The sequence below is a fragment of the Carettochelys insculpta genome, chromosome 1 (assembly GCF_033958435.1).
Source record: "Carettochelys insculpta isolate YL-2023 chromosome 1, ASM3395843v1, whole genome shotgun sequence".
NCBI classification, from domain to species: Eukaryota; Metazoa; Chordata; order Testudines; family Carettochelyidae; genus Carettochelys; species Carettochelys insculpta.
Window position 1 is genome coordinate 274624366 of NC_134137.1, and position 19136 is coordinate 274643501.

General features: G+C 41.2%; 1 protein-coding gene across 9 annotated transcripts in view; it reads left to right on the forward strand.

The window, feature by feature from the left end:
* Window positions 1-19136, forward strand: part of WASHC4 (WASH complex subunit 4) — a 141127-nt gene that overhangs the window by 5402 nt on the left and 116589 nt on the right. For all 9 annotated transcript variants that reach the window (XR_012647298.1, XR_012647299.1, XM_075007870.1 and 6 more), the window contains exons 2-8: window positions 1279-1418; window positions 4772-4825; window positions 4990-5055; window positions 5238-5283; window positions 10480-10547; window positions 14839-14921; window positions 19069-19111. Coding sequence is in view for 7 of the 9 variants with exons in the window: in XM_075007870.1 (XP_074863971.1) it covers window positions 1279-1418; window positions 4772-4825; window positions 4990-5055; window positions 5238-5283; window positions 10480-10547; window positions 14839-14921; window positions 19069-19111 (500 nt within the window). In the remaining 2 variants the exon portion in view is untranslated. The remainder of the gene's footprint in view (window positions 1-1278; window positions 1419-4771; window positions 4826-4989; window positions 5056-5237; window positions 5284-10479; window positions 10548-14838; window positions 14922-19068; window positions 19112-19136) is intronic.

Consider the following 19136-nt stretch of genomic DNA (forward strand, 5'->3'; position numbering starts at 1 on the left):
CATAGTACATTTTCAAAGCTGCATTGTCATTATAAATTATTGAAAGAATAACCGTAATATTTTGTTCAGAGTTATGAACGATATCCATTCCAGAGGTGTTCCTAACTTTGAGGATGTATTGAATCACCAAGTGCTGTGAGCAGATATACCACTCTATGAAAATAACCCTTCAGGGTAGTGGGTATTGTGTTATTGTAAACTTCTATATCTTGATTTGCCTAGGTTGACTTTGCATACTTATTTATAGATATGAGAATATTCTCGTGTTTTGGTATAAGTACTATTGCTCTGTTCTGCAATTGAGCATGATACAGTATAGTCTTCACACATAGTAGAAGCTGAATCCTTCCTTTATGTGCAAAACATAGCCTTACCTTTGAAGCAGTAGTCAGTGGCTATAGTAATAAGTATACCTTTTTGTATAGGTTGATGAATTCAGGTAAATCAGAAATATAATACTCATTCAGATTTTTTATTTTGAAGTACTGTATTGTGTTAAACATAAGTGGAATTTATAAAGACAAGTGGCCTACCTGCCTAATGTACCAATGAACACAAATATTCTTAATATTTGCCCAATGGTGTGTTGCTTAAATATATGTCCACTCTTGGCATTGAGTGGGCTGCCACTTCATTTGGCCTATTAATTTCTGATTGGTGTTAGAACAAAATGCTCTGACAAAAGGAGAGTTAGTTTGAAGGTGATTAGAACTCTGGGTGTAACTTAAGGCAACATAAACCTGCAATCAAAGTAGAAGGAAATGATGGAAACAGCTATTTTAATGCAGCTGCCAGTGAGTTCTAAGAAGTGATAAGACACTCATTGCTGCAAGAGTATAATGTTACCGTAGATGTTTGGCCAGCGATTTCGTTCAGCTAATGTGCAATATTAAGTGACATGTCACAATTCATGTTGTCAGTATATGGTGTCTACTTCATATATTCATGTTGTAAAGTTGATATCTCTGTTAGCTTGTTTAAGGTCAGTTTTGAAAATATGCACAAATAAAAATGATATAATTGTTTCACTGCTTCTGATAAATAACCTAACTTCCTTTTAAACTGATATAGTTGAGTTAAAATTTCATAAACCGAGGAAAATAGCTTTCACCTACTCGGAATCAGCCTTGTTAGCTGAAGTGATGGAAGGTGATAGTGCTTTAAGCTAAATAACAGATTAAACTAGATCTTACTTCAAAGAATCTGTAGGATATTGCAGTTCAGAGAATATCATCTAAAATATTTCACGTTTGATACTTCATAAATATTTACTCCTAGAAATTCATGCTGAAGTACAGTTGAAGAATTATGGGAAATTTCTTGAAGAGTACACATCTCAGCTGAGGAGAATAGAAGATGCGTTGGATGACTCTGTTGGGGATGTTTGGGACTTCAGTCTTGATCCTATATCATTAAAGGTCTGCATGTATTTTATATATCTTCTACAAATTAGCATAATTGCATGTGCCTTCAAAGGAGTTCATTTATGATTAGGGATGTAAAACACATTTAATCCATTAACTGGTTAAATGTTAAGTTTAACCAGTTAACCAATTAAGGGAGGGTGCTGGAATGGTCCCCTGCCATGGATGAGGGCTGATCCAGCTGGGCTGTACCACCCCTGCAAGTAGTACTCCTGGGCTGGGCCTGCTGTGGATTAGGGCTTCTCCACTGAGGCTGGAGAGTCCATGTCCACAGAGGGCTCTGTGGGGGCTACTCCAGGCCCCACTGGTTAACTATAATTGGTACAGGTTGAACCTCTCTTGTCCGGCACCTTTGGGGCATGACTGATGCTGGATGAGAGAATTTGCGGGATGACAGGAGCTCAGTATTTTGCAGCACATTAGCAACACTTGCGCTGCCTATTGGGCTCCTTGAAGACATTTAGGGATACATTTACAGCTAAATAACAGCGCAGAACACTGAGAGCCAGGACTGGTGGGTATAAAGAAACTTTAAGGGACCACAGGAAACTTGGTCACACCCATGATAAGCGGTCGTCTATTTAACTAAAATCATGCCAGATTGCGGAGTTTGCTGAACGAGAGAGTTCTGGATTAGAGCAATTCAATGTGCAAGCCTCATGTGTTAACATCCCTAGTTGTGGTTAACATCCCTACTTGTGATTTCAGTAAAGACTCTTCGGAGATATCAGATTTATTGGGTAAAAGTTTTCCTATTCAGAATCAATATAAAGGTGAGAAATTAAATGGAGAAATTGTACAGTCAAATATCTTTATAGTTTTGGTACCAAGCATCTGTGGTGAATCTTCTAAGCTAGAGCCCTTAGTTTATAGCTTAGTGGTTTGAGCATTTGCCTGCTAAACCCAGGGTTGTGAGTTCAGTCCTCAAGGGTGCCATTTAGGGATCTGGGGCAAATAGATGTCAGGGATGGTGCTTGGTCCTGCTAAGAGGGCAGGGGACTGGACTAGATGACCTCCCAAGGTCTTTCCAGCTCTAGGGGATGTGTGTCTATCTCCTGTACGCCCAGAAATACAATACTCTTTTTCTGCTGGCTTGCATAAGAACCATAAGGCTGAAGCTGCTGGTATGATGGTGTGCCAGTCTAAAACCCTCCCTCCCCCTCCCCCCCGAGAAAAAGAAAAAATCTTGCTTGCCAGCAATTTATACAGTTGGAAGAGAGTTTGAAGGTAGTGCATAGTGTCTGCCATTGAACACCACTAATAAGATTTCTGAACTGTATTTATGAGTGAGTTGAGTCACCCTGTGGATATGTTTTTGTCCTAATGGCCTTTTATCTCCTTGTGTGATTGGGGGAATGCTACTGTCAACCAAGCTTTGCCTGCATATTCCAGGCTTTAGAGTATTCTTCCTCAAATAACCTAGGACAGGTTATTTTCTGACAATGTTAGGACTTCGGGGTGTGAAATGAGTCCTGTCCCTCCATCATTCTTAATTAGGCACCTTGGATTGTGGTTGTGTTGGTCAGACGCAAACTCTTGGCAAAAAACAGTCAGTCCTCTAGCACCTTGAAGACTAACCAATTTATTTATTAGGTAATGAGCTTTCATGGGTGAGACCACAAAAGCTCATTACCTAATAAATAAATCAGTTAGTCTTTAAGGTGCTAGAAGACTGCTTGTTTTTTGTGAAGCTACAGACCAACACAGCTACCCCTCTGAGACACTCTTAGGAAAGGGATGGCTGCGGGGCATTTATTTTGGCATTTTACAGCCGTTGGAACAAGTCCACACCATCTCTTTCTTGTAACTTTTTCAAACCTTCTAAAAGAGTAAGTAACCTCTGTCTGTAGAGTTTTGGATGTTCATGAGATTTCTATGAGCCTGCAGCCACCCTGCCTCTGGAATGGACATTCAGTCCTTTTAAGATGTAATTTTATTTAAAGTGATGCTTCCTTTGGTAGACACAAATGAAACTATAAACTTTTTTGAACTTACAAGAACTTTTTCAAATATCTTTCTAATAAAGTTAGCTTCAGGTAAAATATTTATATGTATATTAATATTAAGGTATCCTTTTTAAAAAAAAAAGCTAAAACAAAAATATTTTGAGATTGAGTTTGTACTGTAATCAAATGTTTTGGTTGTAATCAGATGGTTTCATATGTATTTCCCCTGCATCATAGAATGGAAAGGCTTCATGCAAGTGTGCCCTTTTTATTGTTTAGTTTTTTTAAATTGTGGCAGAAAATTTCCTCCAAACCCGTTTTAACCATGAAATAATAAATCATTATGGATTGTAGGATAGTAATTACTTTTTCTTTTTTCTTTGGAGCTTAGTAAAATAAATCCTGCAAGCTGAACCAAATTCTTGCAGACAATTCTAAAGTTCTGTATAGAAGAGCAGAATATCTGAGCATAGTGGTATAAACAGAGCCAAGCATAGATATACTTGCAATTAAAATACAAGCTAGGTTACGTTTGGCTTACTAACCTCAATGATTGTGTGTTAAAGGAAGGAAAAGAAAAAAACAAAAACCCCACACAATAATCATGCTTCATCTAAAACTTATTTCCATGTTCACAGACTTCCTGTCCTTGATGAAGTACAACGTTTTAGTTCTTTTTTTATGTTGCATTTACAGGCATTATTTAAAAACAAAATTAAACTTTTATTCCTTCTGGAACATGCCTGCCCAGAAAACTTAAGAGGGCTAAACTTTCAGCCAGCCTTTGAATGGATGTGGCCAGTCTGTGTTAATGTGCACAAATGGGGTAGAAAAGCTGTTAAATTACTTTCAAATTCAAAATAGATGTTTATGTATGTAAATACATGTCCTGCCTGAACAAATGCATATCTACGCATGTTTGTCATTACTGAGTTAGAAGCCATTTAAAAATTGTGCTTTGTAGCTGTCTTATAGTAGTTATGACTTTTTTCTTTAATATTTCTGTGATTGTTACAAGTTTCACATAGCTCATTTGTCCTCTATGCTTACATTCCTTCACAAAACAGGACTTAATGAGTCCATGTGATATGAGAACTGGATATTTCCTCCTGGGTACCCTCCCAGTAGCATACATTCAGTATTATTATTTTTTTTTTTTTAAGATATAGGCTTTAGTCTGGCACTCTCTCATCTGGCAACATTTGAGATCCAGCATGAATTTAATTATCTGGATGGCCTCTTATCATGAGTGTGATCAAGTTCTGTATTGAATGCATTTGGAACTAGGCTGAAAACATTAAGTTGCTTAACATAATCACATCATTGGTGATTCTTGTTAGTGATTAAACAATCTTTTTTTCAAAAAAATCTTTACACGTTTCTACTTTTAATATTATTTAGCTTTTACCCTATGAACAGTCTTCCCTGCTGGAGCTCATAAATACAGAAAACAAGGTAAAATACTTTAAACTTAAGATTTTTTAATTTACAAAATCTCTGTATTAAACTTTGTCAAAATTTTTCCTGTAGAGCTCCTTGAACATGAAAAATGCTGTAAGTGCCAAATATGTTTTATACTAAACATGTAATTCTGTGGGTTTTTTCCTTGATGCATCTAGGTTCTGAACAAAGTAATAACTGTGTATGCTGCCCTTTGCTGTGAAATCAAGAAGTTAAAATATGAGGTAATTCCTGAAGCCTATTTTTATTAGTCTTATTAAAATGTTTACAGTTTTACAAATTGAAATGTAGATTTTACATCTTGGCTCTCTTAGCTTCTAATCCTGAAAACATAAGCCATGTATTTTTGTAAATTAAACATTTATATCTTTTATTAATTTGGAAAAATCTCTTCTTTTGTTGGTAGGCAGAAACTACATTTTATAATGGCCTGTTGTTTTATGGAGAAGGGGGTAAGTAATTCCCTTTATTGTGACAGTTAGTGTTTTCTAATGCTGTTGCCATTTATATTAAAATAACCATAATCTTATGTTCTAGACATTAGAAATGTTCTTTTACAACATTTAGACTATTCATGAAAACCTGAAACTCCAACTAAAAATAGTCATTATTTGCAATGCAGCACTGGTATACTAGTGCAAACTTCCTTGTTATTTTGTCTCTGCTTTATGTATATGTTGACTGCTTATGTGAGAGGCAGGAAATAGGGACTGATGTCAAGAGAATGTTTGAATATTTTTGGCTCTTAAGAAAAAATTAGGGGAGAGAACACTAAGCATACAAAGACAGAGAGACAATTCCTTTCAGAAAGGCTACGTCTACACGTGAAGCCTACATCGAAGTAGCCTATTTCGATGTGGCGACATCGAAATAGGCTATTTCGATGAATAACGTCTACACGTCCTCCAGGGCTGGCAACGTCGATGTTCAACATCGACGTTGCGCAGCACCACATCGAAATAGGCGCTGCGAGGGAACGTCTACACGCCACAGTAGCACACATCGAAATAAGGGTGCCAGGCATAGCTGCAGACAGGGTCACAGGGCGGACTCAACAGCCAGCCGCTCCCTTAAAGGGCCCCTCCCAGACACACTTGCACTAAACAGCACAAGATCCACAGAGCTGACAACGAGTTGCAGACCCTGTGCATGCAGCATGAATCCCCTGCTGCAGCAGCAGCAGCCAGAAGCCCTGGGCTAAAGGCTGCTGCACACGGTGACCATAGAGCCCCACACGGGCTGGAGAGACAGCGTCTCTCAACCCCCCAGCTGATGGCTGCCATGGAGGACCCCACAATTTCGACGTTGCGGGACGCGGATCGTCTACACGGTCCCTACTTCGACGTTGAACGTCGAAGTAGGGCGCTATTCCGATCCCCTCATGAGGTTAGCGACTTCGACGTCTCACCGCCTAACGTCGAAGTTAACTTCGAAATAGCACCCGACGCGTGTAGCCGCGACGGGTGCTATTTCGAAGTTAGTGCCGCTACTTCGAAGTAGCGTGCACGTGTAGACACAGCCAAAGTGAAGCATGAGGCCTTTTTAAGAAAAATATCTCATTGTGTCTTTTAATATAGAAATCTGGGTTCACTCTGCCTTGCAGTTTAAAAATACTATTTTGTGAGCATATGTTCTGTTGCAGTTATTTTTCAAAGTTTGGCACTGAGCATCCATATATTGAATATGAATAATTAGTCCTAAAAGTCGTATCCGATTTCACCATCCTAATACATAGATTTTGCAATGTTTGACTCTGCTTGTTGCTGTCAAAACATAGGCATATTCGTGCTGGTTAATTGCTTGAATCACCATCTTGGCATGAAACCCATTGCTGGCAATGGATCCAGGCCATGATAACACTGAAAACTGGAGGCCTATATTTATTTTTGAATTTTTGCATTTTAAGAGTGTGTAAGGTAAACCAAATTGTAACCTTTGAACATAGACACTCATTTTTAAAGTGAGTTGGGGGGAGGGGGACAGAGTCTCAGGCCTGTGTGTGTGCTCACACACATATAACACAGGATTCTGCTTATATAAACAATGTCATATGTCTGAGTGAAAGTTACTTTTTATTACAGAGTAACACTGACAATTCACTCCTGAAGCAGTTATTAGTAACATCTTGCTTTAAGCATGATACTTGAAATTACAGCATAAGATTTAGGACATGGGCCTCAAACTCATGAGCCATTTATAGCACAAACAGTTCTAGATCAGGCCTGCTTGTGGCTCCTGACTCGTGAATCCCTGTGGCCCTGGGTGTTTCCCCATCCCCCATGCCCATCCCTTGCTCTGCCCCCCTGCTCCTTCCCACCCTGGCTCCATCCTCTCCCATTTGCTGCCATTGCACATCTTTCTCAAGCTCTCTTCCTCAAGGGATGCCACCTCAAGGATTACTGGAGGGCCTGGCAAGAAGTGGCAGTAGGTGCTACCCCCTTCCTCTCACCATGGCAGCAGATGCTGTGGTGAAGTGGAGTGACAAGGCTGGACTGAGAGATGGAGGGGATGGCGCTGTACACACCTCCTCTGGGCCACAGGGGTGTGTGCTGGCAATGGCACAGGGCTAATAGCTGGAAACTGCTCTAGTCCTGCTGTGCAGGGGGTTGCTGGGGTGTTTAAATCTCCTGGGGTGGCAGGTGGGGCAAGGCAATGCATGTTGGGGTGCGGGGGGAGAATGTGGAGACCTCCCTGTAGATCCCTGTCAGAGTGGGGTGCCCACAGGTCCACTAGGATGGTTTGAGGACTGGCAGTTATCTTAAGGTAAATTGATTTTGAGACCCTTGGCTTAGGAGATTTGAATTCTTCTCACTGTACTGTTGACTTCCTTTGTGACCTCAGGGCTAGTCATTAAACTTCTCTTTTTCTTTTCTTTTTTTTTTTTCTCCCTCAGTTGGAAAGGTGGGGAAGATAAAGGCTTCTTTTACAGTAATCTTGTGAAGCTCAGTTCATTAGTGTGTCGCAAATCCTTTTGAATTCCTTGGGTAGATGGGGAAGCTTATAAACTTTCTGAGCTTGAGAATGTGCTAGACACAGTCCCTAGGTGCTATATAAAATATGACCACATTTGTTCTTTTGTTGAATCATTACTGTAACTGCAGATAACGTTTTAAAGTGACTCCCGCCTTTTATCAGACGTGTTTAAAGCTTTTTGTGCCCTATCATGACGTGCTGCCAAACTGTAACAAAGGTCTCCCTCAAAAATGTTCTGCTTCATTGGCAAGGAGAAAAGAGGGCTGCAGCAGCTGTGCACTTCTTATTTTGTGACAGCAGATTGGTGCTGCTGTTTCTCCTCTTCCTGAAGAAGCTGGCAAGAGAAAGAGGATGGGAACGCAGTCTTCCAGCTAACACCTCTAGATGCACCAGAGCTGTTCCTCTTGTAGCAGCTCCCATGGCAATTGTAATCTTACCTGAGTAAGCAGTAGCTAGTTAGGTACTTGGCTTGGAGAGGACTGAAAATATGAAGCAGAGCATTTTTGAACTGGCCTCTCTGCCTCTCCTGCTGTGACAGTTTCCTGTCCTCCCACATTACATCACTAGGTACGTGGCTGGCCTAGAGATGATGCCAGCAAGATATTTATTCGGGATACAAGCCAAATTTAACAGAATTACTTGTATACAAAAATGTGTGTGTGGTGGGGAAAGATAGTCTATAGCAGTGGTGTCGAAAAGCAACTCACCCAATAGCTACATGCCCCTGCTCCCACTCTCCTCCTGCAGCCAGGCGACCCAGGCCCCCCAGTAATCCTTGAGGCTGCATTCCTTGTGGTAGGGAGCTTGAGAAAGATGTGGAATGGCAGGGGGAGAGGATGGAGCAGGGGTGGGAAGAGGCAGGGGGGCAGAACAGGTGATGGGCATGGGGGAAGAGTATAGGGATGAACCCAGGGCTACAGGGATTCATGAGTCGGCAGCCACAAGCAGCACCTCTAGCCCCGGGTGACTTGCTGGAGCAGCGCCACCAGAGCTGCCTAGCCCCAAGCTGCGCAGCCCCAAGAGCTGTGTGGCATAGCATCCAAGCTCCCAAGTGATCCATGCGGTACCCAAGCTGCTGTGCTCCCACACAAGCCCTCTGAGCTGCACTTACCACAATTTGCTTCCCCATTCTCCACATGTGACAAACGGGGAGCGTATTGGATGCCCCGTGTATATAGGAATCTCAGAACTCCAATTACAGATGCTTGTAACTTTCTTCCCCATTGATTCATTTGTATTAACCTACATTTACAAGTGTATTTTCTTGAGGTGAAGGGCATAGAAATTTAAAAAAGGCTGAGATTTTCTTTGATTGGCTCTGAAGTTAGCTCTTTTCACAAGAGACTTGCACAAGTCCCCTCTCAACTGCCATTTGCAAACATTTCAAATTAAATCTGCAATATCGCAGATTTTAATCCAAATGTGGATTAACTTTTTACCCAATTGAATTTTTAAAATTAAAACTATTGTTATTTGTGGTGGTCTGGCATAAAAGTCTTAAGTTTTAATAACCCCCAGGTTGATGTCTCTTAAGACCATGCACACCAGATTTTTTCAGATGAGATTTTATGGCCATTTATAATTGTCCAAATGATGTGTATCCAAACATAAATGCTGACAGTGTATTAAACTGGTGCTCCAGGAAACTTGCTGCTTTGTAACATCCTATTGTTTGTAGTAACAGAGAGGAAGCTGTGCTAGTCTATACACTATCAAAACAAAAAGCAGTCAAATAGCACTTTAAAGACTAGCAAAATAGTTTATTGGGTGAGCTTTCGTGGAACAGACCCACTTCTTCAGACAATAGCCAGACCAGAACAGACTCAATATTTCAGACACAGAGAACCAAAAACAGTAAGTAAGGAGGACAAATCAGAAAAAGATAATCAAGGTGAGCAAATCAGAGAGTGGAGGGGTGGGCGGGAAGGTTCTGTCAATGGGCACAAAACAGACATCAAAACACTCCAGATCCACAAACCAGTTAGTCAACATTTTAATGGAATGGGGCATTCTGTCAATGACCTCAAGGTATGTGTGTTACTGAAGAGGAATTATCGCACCGTTTTGGAAAGAGAAGTGGACGAGCTGACTTTTTTATATTCAAATTCAGCACATTGACACATGGTTTAAATCGTGATGGGAACTTTCTGAGTCACTTTAGGGGCTTGTCTGCATACTTGGCTCAATCTAATTCTTGACCTTCCCCCCCACCTCTCCACTCTCTGATTTGCTCACCTTGACTATCTTTTTCTGATTTTTCCTCCTAGCTTACTGTTTTTGGTTCTCTGTGTCTTAAATATTGAGTCTGTTCTGGTCTGGCTATGGTCTGAAGAAGTGGGTCTGTCCCACGAAAGCTCACCCAATAAACTATTTTGCTAGTCTTTAAAGTGCTACTTGACTGCTTTTTGTTTTCCTATTGTTTGTGTTAAGGGTAGAGCTCTGCAGCCCCAGTTACTGCCCAAGATACATGGTACTAGGTCCCATGTAAATACAGAACAAAAATAACTTCTTTGTTTAGCAGAACACAGTGAAGTCTTTGGTATGGATTCATTGCCTCGTAGAAGCATGCTGTAATTAGAGGTCAAACAAAATTGGTTTGTCTTCCAGGCCTCAGTGTAATGAATACTTCTGTTTAGTATTCCTAAAGTCAGTGAAACTTTTGTTTATCTTTCAAGCCACAGATTCCAGTATGGTGGAAGGGGATTCCCAAATACAGATGGGAAGATTTATTTCATTTTTACAGGTAAAGAGTGCCTCTTGGTTTTGGAGCAATTATAACTTGTTTTTTTCCCCCACTTGTCAAGTGGACTCATCAGTTTACAGTGCCCTAACTAAATCCCATTCAATTGCTTTGGAAGTCACGTTTGTACACAGAATGCAACTTCTTGCCTGCATAAGTGTCACAACCAACCCCCTTCACTCATCCTTTCAAATAGAAGGCTCTTAGGTGCAGTTTGTTCACCTGTTTTGTTTCTGTACTTGTAGCTGTTTCAAGGACTGTAAGCCAAGTGTGAGAAGGCTAAAAAATTTTCAGATGCAGTGCCCAAATCAACTAATTCACCTAAACAGACTTCAACAGGAAAAAAATGTAGTGGGCCTCAGTCATTTTCCATTAAAGGTCTATCAATATGTCACATGTTTTTCATGGTAAATTTTAGTTTGCCATTAAATAGTATAAAAGTTGGTGTGCTGCCATGGATTGAACTATTTGTTCATTGATCTTCCTAAAGCTCATAGAATGAGGTAAGATTAAAACAAGTGATTTTAAAAAAGATCATTGATGCCTCACAAACAAATTCTGGGGAATAACATTCCTTTTAAAAACAATTCTGTTTACCACCAAGGACACTTGAATGAAAACAGGATCTGTGTTTCTGAGGATTTCCTTTTTCTTGGTGTTCATCCTATACTAGCAGTTATTATTCTTTTCCTGGAATGTGATAGTAAGTGATTGTGCAATAACAAACAGAATTCTTTTGTCATGAAAAAATATACTTGTAAAATAGGGGAAATATGTATGGTTTAAGCAAAATGGTATCTAGAAAGTGTAATTTCAGTCTTCAGGACTATTTGCTGGCTTGGAAATATTGTGTATCTGAGTTCTTAGTGGCCCTCTTATTAACCCTTGTGGTAGACCAAATACCACAGGAAAATACTTTATAAACTTTCTTGCATGCAGCTGCTAGCATCTCTGCCTTTTCTTGTCCACTTTGTCTGTTGGTCTTTCTCTCCCACCCATCCATCACCTTTCTCTTTCATTTTTCACCTCCCAGTTTCTCCTACTCATCTGTTCAGAGATCTGTCAATGGCTCTGTGGGCCCAAGTTATTTGTGCTCCTGTTGCTCAGCTGATAGTTCTGGGAGCTAGAGAAGAGAGTGGCTGAGTGGTTGTTTGCTTATACTCCTGTATTAAGATCTCACCCCAGAACCGTAAAGGGAAGGGTGAAAACTTTCAAATAGTTATAGCCAATTTCTGCTGTATAAGAATCTGTAAGAATTTCTTTGTACTGAGCCTGTCCTGTTCTCTCTGCTGTGCTCCACTCTCTGTTCCCCAGCGGAAATAGAGTGGTGGCACTGTCTACCATCTGGGAATAATTGACATAGCCAGTAATGTGCGGAGATGTCAGAGGGATCAGAAAATACTGCTTTTGTATTGCTGCTACATAAACATATTGATTGTTTGTTGTATATTTGACAGTTCTTGTTATCCAAAGATCATTCTCAACAGATGTAACATCTGAATATTTACTTTTTTGATACTAAAGAGACAAACTATAAACTGATTTAGGAATACCTGCCAGCATTTTGCTACACTCCGCAAAATTAAACCATCTACTGTTTAATATACATAAAAGCTTTTCCAAATCTGTCAGTTGTTTGCAGCATTGTCAGTTGTTGACAGTTGGATATGTGTCATGAAATTGTACTTTCTGCATTACGGATTTAAAGGAACAAGGTTAACTGATTCCAGGCCTGAAATTTAGGTTGTGTTTTTAAAAATTAAAAGTCTTAAAACCAAATCTTGAAAGAATATGTATAGGAAAATGAAATTAAAACCCAAACAACATTTTTAAGCAAATGGAAAGCCAAAAGTGAAACTGACCAGGTTGTTCGCCTGTCTAAGATAAGTGAAATGTAAACCAACTGAATATATGATAAAAGCTAATTCAGAGTTTTTAAACACTTCCATAGGTACAATTTAAAGCCGGAAAGTATCAATTGGTCATCTAGTCTGCCCTGAATACCACAGGCCATTATGTTTTGCCCAGTTATCCAGTAGCTTATGTTTTAGCCAAACACATCTTCTGAAATAGCATCTAGTCTTGGGTTGAAAACTCTCCACTGCTTACTTCCCTTGGTAGTTTGTTCTAGTTGTTAATTACCTGCACTGTCAATTTTTTGCCTCATTTCTAACTTGAATTTGTCTGGCTGAAGCTTCCAGTGATTGGTTCTTGTTATTCCTGTCTCCACTAGAATAAATAGCCCTTTAGTGCCTGGTATTTTCTCCATGTGAAGGTACATAAACAGTTCAATCTATTTTGCCTGTCAAATGAATATTGAGAGGTGACTTGATTACAGTGTTTAAGTGTCACTGGGAAATATTTCCTCTTGCCTTGGAGTCACATTTGTGGCTCCTTTCTGCCCCCTCAGCATCCCTTTAACAATGTTTACATTTGAGCTGGACACAGTATTTCAGTATCACTCTCACCAATGCTGTTTTTAAAAGATAATAATCATTTTCTACCTTTTTCTGCTCACAACTCCTCTGCTTGTACATCCAAGAATCACGTTAACCCTTTTTGTCACAGCATCACACTCTTCATTTACTTGTCCACTATGACACTAGATCCTTTTCAAAGTCACTCCTTTCCGGGATACAGTCCCCATTTTATTGTTATGATCTGTGTTCTTTGTATCCAAATGTATTTCTTTACTCTTGGCTATGCTGAAATTAATACTGTTTGAACTGGGCCAGCTTACATAGTGATCCACATTGCTGTATAGGATTGCCCTGTCCCCATTATTTACCACTCCGCCTTTGAGTCCAGTGTCTATTATCACTAGTGGAGACTTGCTGGATGACTTAATAATCCTATCCAATCTTGCAGTTGCATTTCAGATTTTCACTTCTGTGATCGTTAAGTCCCTTGCTGAATTCTCTTTCCTTGCCGCTTTCAGTTTTAACATGTGAGGAACTCATGAAAATAATTGTTTTTCCCTCTGTCTGTAACTGCCTGTTTATCTGTAGTTTTTCTGATTTGTGGCTTAAGCTTGCCAAGGCTTCAAAGTGAATAATGATTATTTAGGTCTAGAGCAGTGATTTTCAAACTTTATGGGCTATGTACCCCTTTCCAAATGGGGTAGTCTATGCACCTCTGTCTGAGACAGAAACAATGTGTGGGGCAACACACTGAGTCATGTGCCCCCCAGATTTCTGCTTTCCATTTAGCAACAGCCTTCAGAGATTTTCAAACTGTGGGGCACAACTCCCTAAGTGATTGTGAAGGAACATTCAGGCAGGCAAGCAGTGATGCTAGGCGGGATAGGCCAGCCCCACAAAGCATGGCTCAGGCAGTGAGTGCCACTCCACCTTCTGATTCACCTTAGTGAGCTACCCAGTCTATTACAGCTGAAAATTGTAACTCAAATGCAGGCACCAGAGCAGAGTAACAACTTTTAACTATAATAGACTGGATATCCCCCTTTGGTGAATCCATATAACTGCAGTGAGACCCACATTTGAGTTATAATTTTTGATTGCCCCCAACGCAGGCAGGCTGTGTCGTCCTGCTAAGGTGAGTGAGAGAATGGAGATAGCACTCCCTCCTACAGCCCTGTCCACTGTCACCTGCCAGAGCCCTTCAGGAGGTAGACCCCACAGTTTGAAAATCTCAGTACTAAATAAAATGCATTGTCCACCATTACAGGATTTTTCCTGTGTACCCCTTGAAGAGACTCTGCCTGCAGTTAGGGCTACATGTAACTGAGTTTGAAAATCAGAGGGCTAGAGCATGTTTTTGTTATGGAGTTCATATAAGAGAGACACTGACATACACTTCCTCAGGGAGATCTGTAGGAGACCTTGTACCTCAGAAGCATATTGCCTTCTAAGGCTCTTTTTTTGGGGTGAGGTATAACTTGTTACATGCATTTTAAGGGTGTACTGTACTCCCCCAAGGAACCAGCCAGTTCTTGGCCATTGCTTGGGTGAGGTGGGGCAATATTTTGCCAGCTGCCTGCACATTTGTAATGGGAGGAAGCATCTGAGAGAAGCTTAAGTGTGATTCTAGCTAGCCCTATTGTTGGCCACTCACTAAGGAGAAGGATCTTTTCTCCCTTCTACTCATCTGTGTAGTTTCATTAGCCCTAAATCTTAAAGAAACATGCTTGAGCAAATGTGTCTGACTTCCTAACCAGGCTGCAGTTGTAAGAAATCTCACACAGGAATTAGGAAGTTGACGTTGGGGTCTGGTTGCATGACTGTTGTTCACTGTCTTGGAAATAATGCCAATGTATGCAAATTTGTCGTTTCAGGAGCTGTCTTGTTTTGTTACACGGTGCTATGAAGTGGTGATGAATGTAATTCATCAGTTGGCTGTTCTCTATACCAGCAACAAGTAATTATTGACAGAAATGCTATATCCCCTTTTAATTATTAAACAAAGTATAAGATGTTATGATTTCCTGAAAGCATGATAAACATTGGAATACTCTGGTCAGAAAATATGGAGAATGGTTTTTAATGGTGCCTTATGTGCCCCCATGAGCTACTTTTTTAAAAAGGGTTTTATTTATTAAACAGCTCATAATCTGCTTTAAGTGCTGTTTTTGTGATGGGATGCCAGAATATCTTTTAAACTAAAGGGATATTTCAGGAGAGCTGTCTCTTTCCAGAAGCAGCAGATCTTAATGCTGGTGCGACTGGCGTTTAATCTTTATGCCTTTAATTATTAAAATTAGTTCCTGTGCTACTGGTGGGAGAAATAGATGCCTTAAGTCAGCTGTGAGATGCTGTGGAGATACCAGTCTAATATTTTGAAAAAATGATAAAATCAAATAGCTTCAGAAACTTAAGAAAATGAAGTCAACTTATTTAATATTAATATTATAAATATGGGATCATACTACCTACTTGAGCAATCTTGATCAGCTTTTTATTTTAACATTAATATCATGGTTATTGTCTTGAGTATGGCTTAGGGGACAGTTAAGCTGCGTCTACACGTGCACGCTACTTCGAAGTAGCGGCAGTAACTTCGAAATAGCGCCCGTCACATCTACACGTGTTGGGCGCTATTTCGAAGTTGAAATCGACGTTAGGCGGCGAGACGTCGAAGTCGCTAACCCCATGAGGGGATGGGAATAGCGCCCTACTTCGACGTTCAACATCGAAGTAGGGACGTGTAGACGATCCGCGTCCCGCAACATCGAAATAGCGGGGTCCTCCATGGCGGCCATCAGCTGGGGGGTTGAGAGATACTCTCTCTCTAGCCCTTGCGGGGCTCTGTGGTCACCATGGGCAGCAGCCCTTAGCCCAGGGCTTCTGGCTGCTGCTGCTGCAGCTGGGGGTCCGTGCTGCATATACAGGGTCTGCAACTAGTTGTTGGCTCTGTGTATCTTGCACTGTTTAATGAAAGTGTGTCTGGGAGGGGCCCTTTAAGGGAGCGACTTGCTGTTGAGTCCGCCCCGTGACCCTGTCTGCAGCTGTGCCTGGCTCCCTTATTTCGATGTGTGCTACTTTGGCGTGTAGACGTTCCCTCGCTGTGCCTATTTCGATGTTGGGCTGAGCAACGTCGAAGTTGAACATCGACGTTGCCAGCCCTGGAGGACGTGTAGACGTTATTCATCGAAATAGCCTATTTCGATGTCACAACATCGAAATAAGCTATTTCGAAGTTGGGTGCACGTGTAGACATAGCCTTAGAGAGTAATGATATCTTGGTGTATATATAGGAGATAGTGTCATACATCAGAGGGCCTTGGGGCATTTACTTACTTTGTCTTTAGTTCCTCTGTAGGATTTACAGTAAATGTTTTCAGATGGAGGTGCTATGATTGCTAATTAGTCAGCAGTTATTCATTTTGGTACAGTAATCCCTCAATGTGTGATTTCGAGTTGCACTTAATTCGCATTAACGCAAGTTAAGCGCAACTCAAAATTTCACTCCCCCCAGCTCCAGCTCTACCCCACTCCCCCATGCAGCTCTGGCTCAACTCCACCCTCCCTTGTCCGGCTCCAGCTCTGCTCCACCACACCCACCCCAGGCTTAACTCCCCCCAGTCCCCCCTCCCACATGGCACCAGCCCACCACCAGGCTTAACCCTCCTCAACTCCCCCCCTCCCCCAACCCCAGGACTTACCTTTTCAAAGGAGCTCCAGGTACTCCTGCTGCTTCCCTGGCTGCAGAATGTGCGTTCCTCTGGGGAAAAAAGCTGCACTCCCCGACTTATGTGAAATTCGAGTTATGTGAGGGTGCGTGGGAACACAATCTTTGTGTAACTCAAGGGACTACTATATTGTGAATTTAGGTTGCCTTCAAAGTCTAAGGGCGTGATTTTTAGAAGTGAAACTCCAGTTGAAGTGAGTGGAAACAGTGAATGCTTGATGCCTCTGAAACGCAAACCTGTTTGTGTACCTGGTCTCAGCAGTACTCCTTAGGTAAAGTCACATCATGGGAAGCGTATTTAGTTTGAATTTTTGTAGTTTTTAAAGTTTAAAACTTTATACAGTTAATAAACTGGCTGGAAAAAAGTATGTATGCAACACTTCTTATTATAGGGGACATGCACCCTTCATGATGTGTGCATAACTTTTATTGTATTTCCATATATGAGTCAGTACTAAACCAATGCCCTTATTGTGGTGGGGGCCACAGTACTGTAGTTGTTATCCTACAAATTGGATGTAAAATAAAAAGAATTGGACCCCTGTGGTCATTGAAAGTGGTGATGATGATATCCTACAGTTAGGGAAGTGAATGCTGTAGGTTTGGGCGTATTCTAAATACACTCATCCCTCGTTTAATGAGTACTTTACCTACAAGTACTCACTAAAACAACAAACATACATACCAGCCTTTATTCACTAAATGAGTAAACTTCCCCCACTTATATGAGCCAGCCACACAGGGTCCCTGGTTGGGGGCAGGGAGACCCGCAGCCCCAGAGCTGGAGCCGTCTCCTTCCCTTCCCTCAGACATGCAGCTGTCTGACAGCCCTGTGGCTGGAGAAGAGAGAGGGAGAAGGCTCTTAGCTTGGTTTTGTCCCCTGCAGTGGCAGGACCATGAAACTGATCAGCCATGAGCTGATCAGTTTCCAGGTTCCAGATGCCATGGGGAGACTGGAACCACCCTGCCCCTGGTTTTTAGCTTCTGCCACTCTGGGAGCCAGGAAACTGACCAGCCCTGGTGGTTCCTGGCTCCCCTCCCTTTGCAGGAAAATTTGAGTTATGCAGGGGTTGCAGGAACAACCCCTGGGTAACTCGAGAGTTTACTGTATTAGTCCCCCTGCCCTCCATCCCACGGACCTTACCCTCGGCCAGGTTTTAAACTGCCCCCAGCCTTCAACCCCCCCATCAGCCCCAAACTGCCCCCAGCCTTAAACCCCCCCATCAGCCCCAAACTGCCCCCAGCTTTATACCCCCCAGCAGCCTCAAACTGCCCCCAGCTTTACACCCCCCAGCAACCCCAAACAGCACCAGCCTTAGACACTCCTCCTCCTCCCCCTGCAGCCTCTTCACCTGGGTGGCTCCCCCAGCCCTCCTGCTCCCATCATTTAACTCAAGTGTTAAGGTTTCAGCACCTAGGCATAAGGTAACTGCTATCCCTAGTGACAGAGATAGCTGCCATCTCCAGCAGCTATCTCTGTTGATAGATATCTGCCTGAGGCATCAGTGTTAAGAAACTGCAAATGGCTTCTTTAACAGCCACATGCAACTGGGAACTGCCCAGCTGGTGACCTTAAACAAATATAATGGGACCCAAAGGTTGGGAATCCCTGCTGTACATTCATACGCTACATCCTATTTCTGGTACTAAACTATTCAAATACATCAGAAAAGTACCTAAACTCAACTGGTTTATGTCAAGTCACAAGCACTTTCAACGAATTGGAGACTTTTACATGTATTTTAATAGGAATTTAGTGTCATTCTTATGAGTTTTTGCCCATAAGCAGAAATTTGGGAACCAGTTGTGCTCATATAGCGAGGGATGAGTCTAGCTTAATTCTTTCTGCCTAAGATTCCTGTGCTGTTTTAATAGGTTTATGGTATTCTTCATTTTTTGCCTGAGACTGCAATTTAACAATATTCTGAACCTCCACAGAGTTGCTCTGTTTCAGTGGTGAATGACATGAAGCTTAAGTATTAGTTGGTCAAGTTTGTAAATGTTTTGGAACTTTTGGGATGAAAGACACTATAAAATTGTAATTTATTAATACTACTAAGCTTTTTAATACACATGTGCAACAGATTAGATCTGCAGTTTAAGAAACCATTGGTTCATTATGATTTAGAAAATGTTATCAGCCTAATATTGCTACATTGGTTGTGAAAATTTTCATATATCTATATATTTATTACATGTTGGAAGATATTTTTCATTACTGATAAGGTACCACAATGTTATTTTTGAAGTAAAATATGTAAGAAAAGCCTTTTAGGGAATGATACCTCTAACAACAATTAATTAAAATGTACAAAATAAATAAATTCTAACTAATAATGGAAAAAATAATACTGTTTTGTTTGTGTATCTGTTGCAGGAATGCACCTAAAATTATAGAGACATCAGGAGTTCATTTTCAGGTGAGATGATTTAGAGCAGTATTTC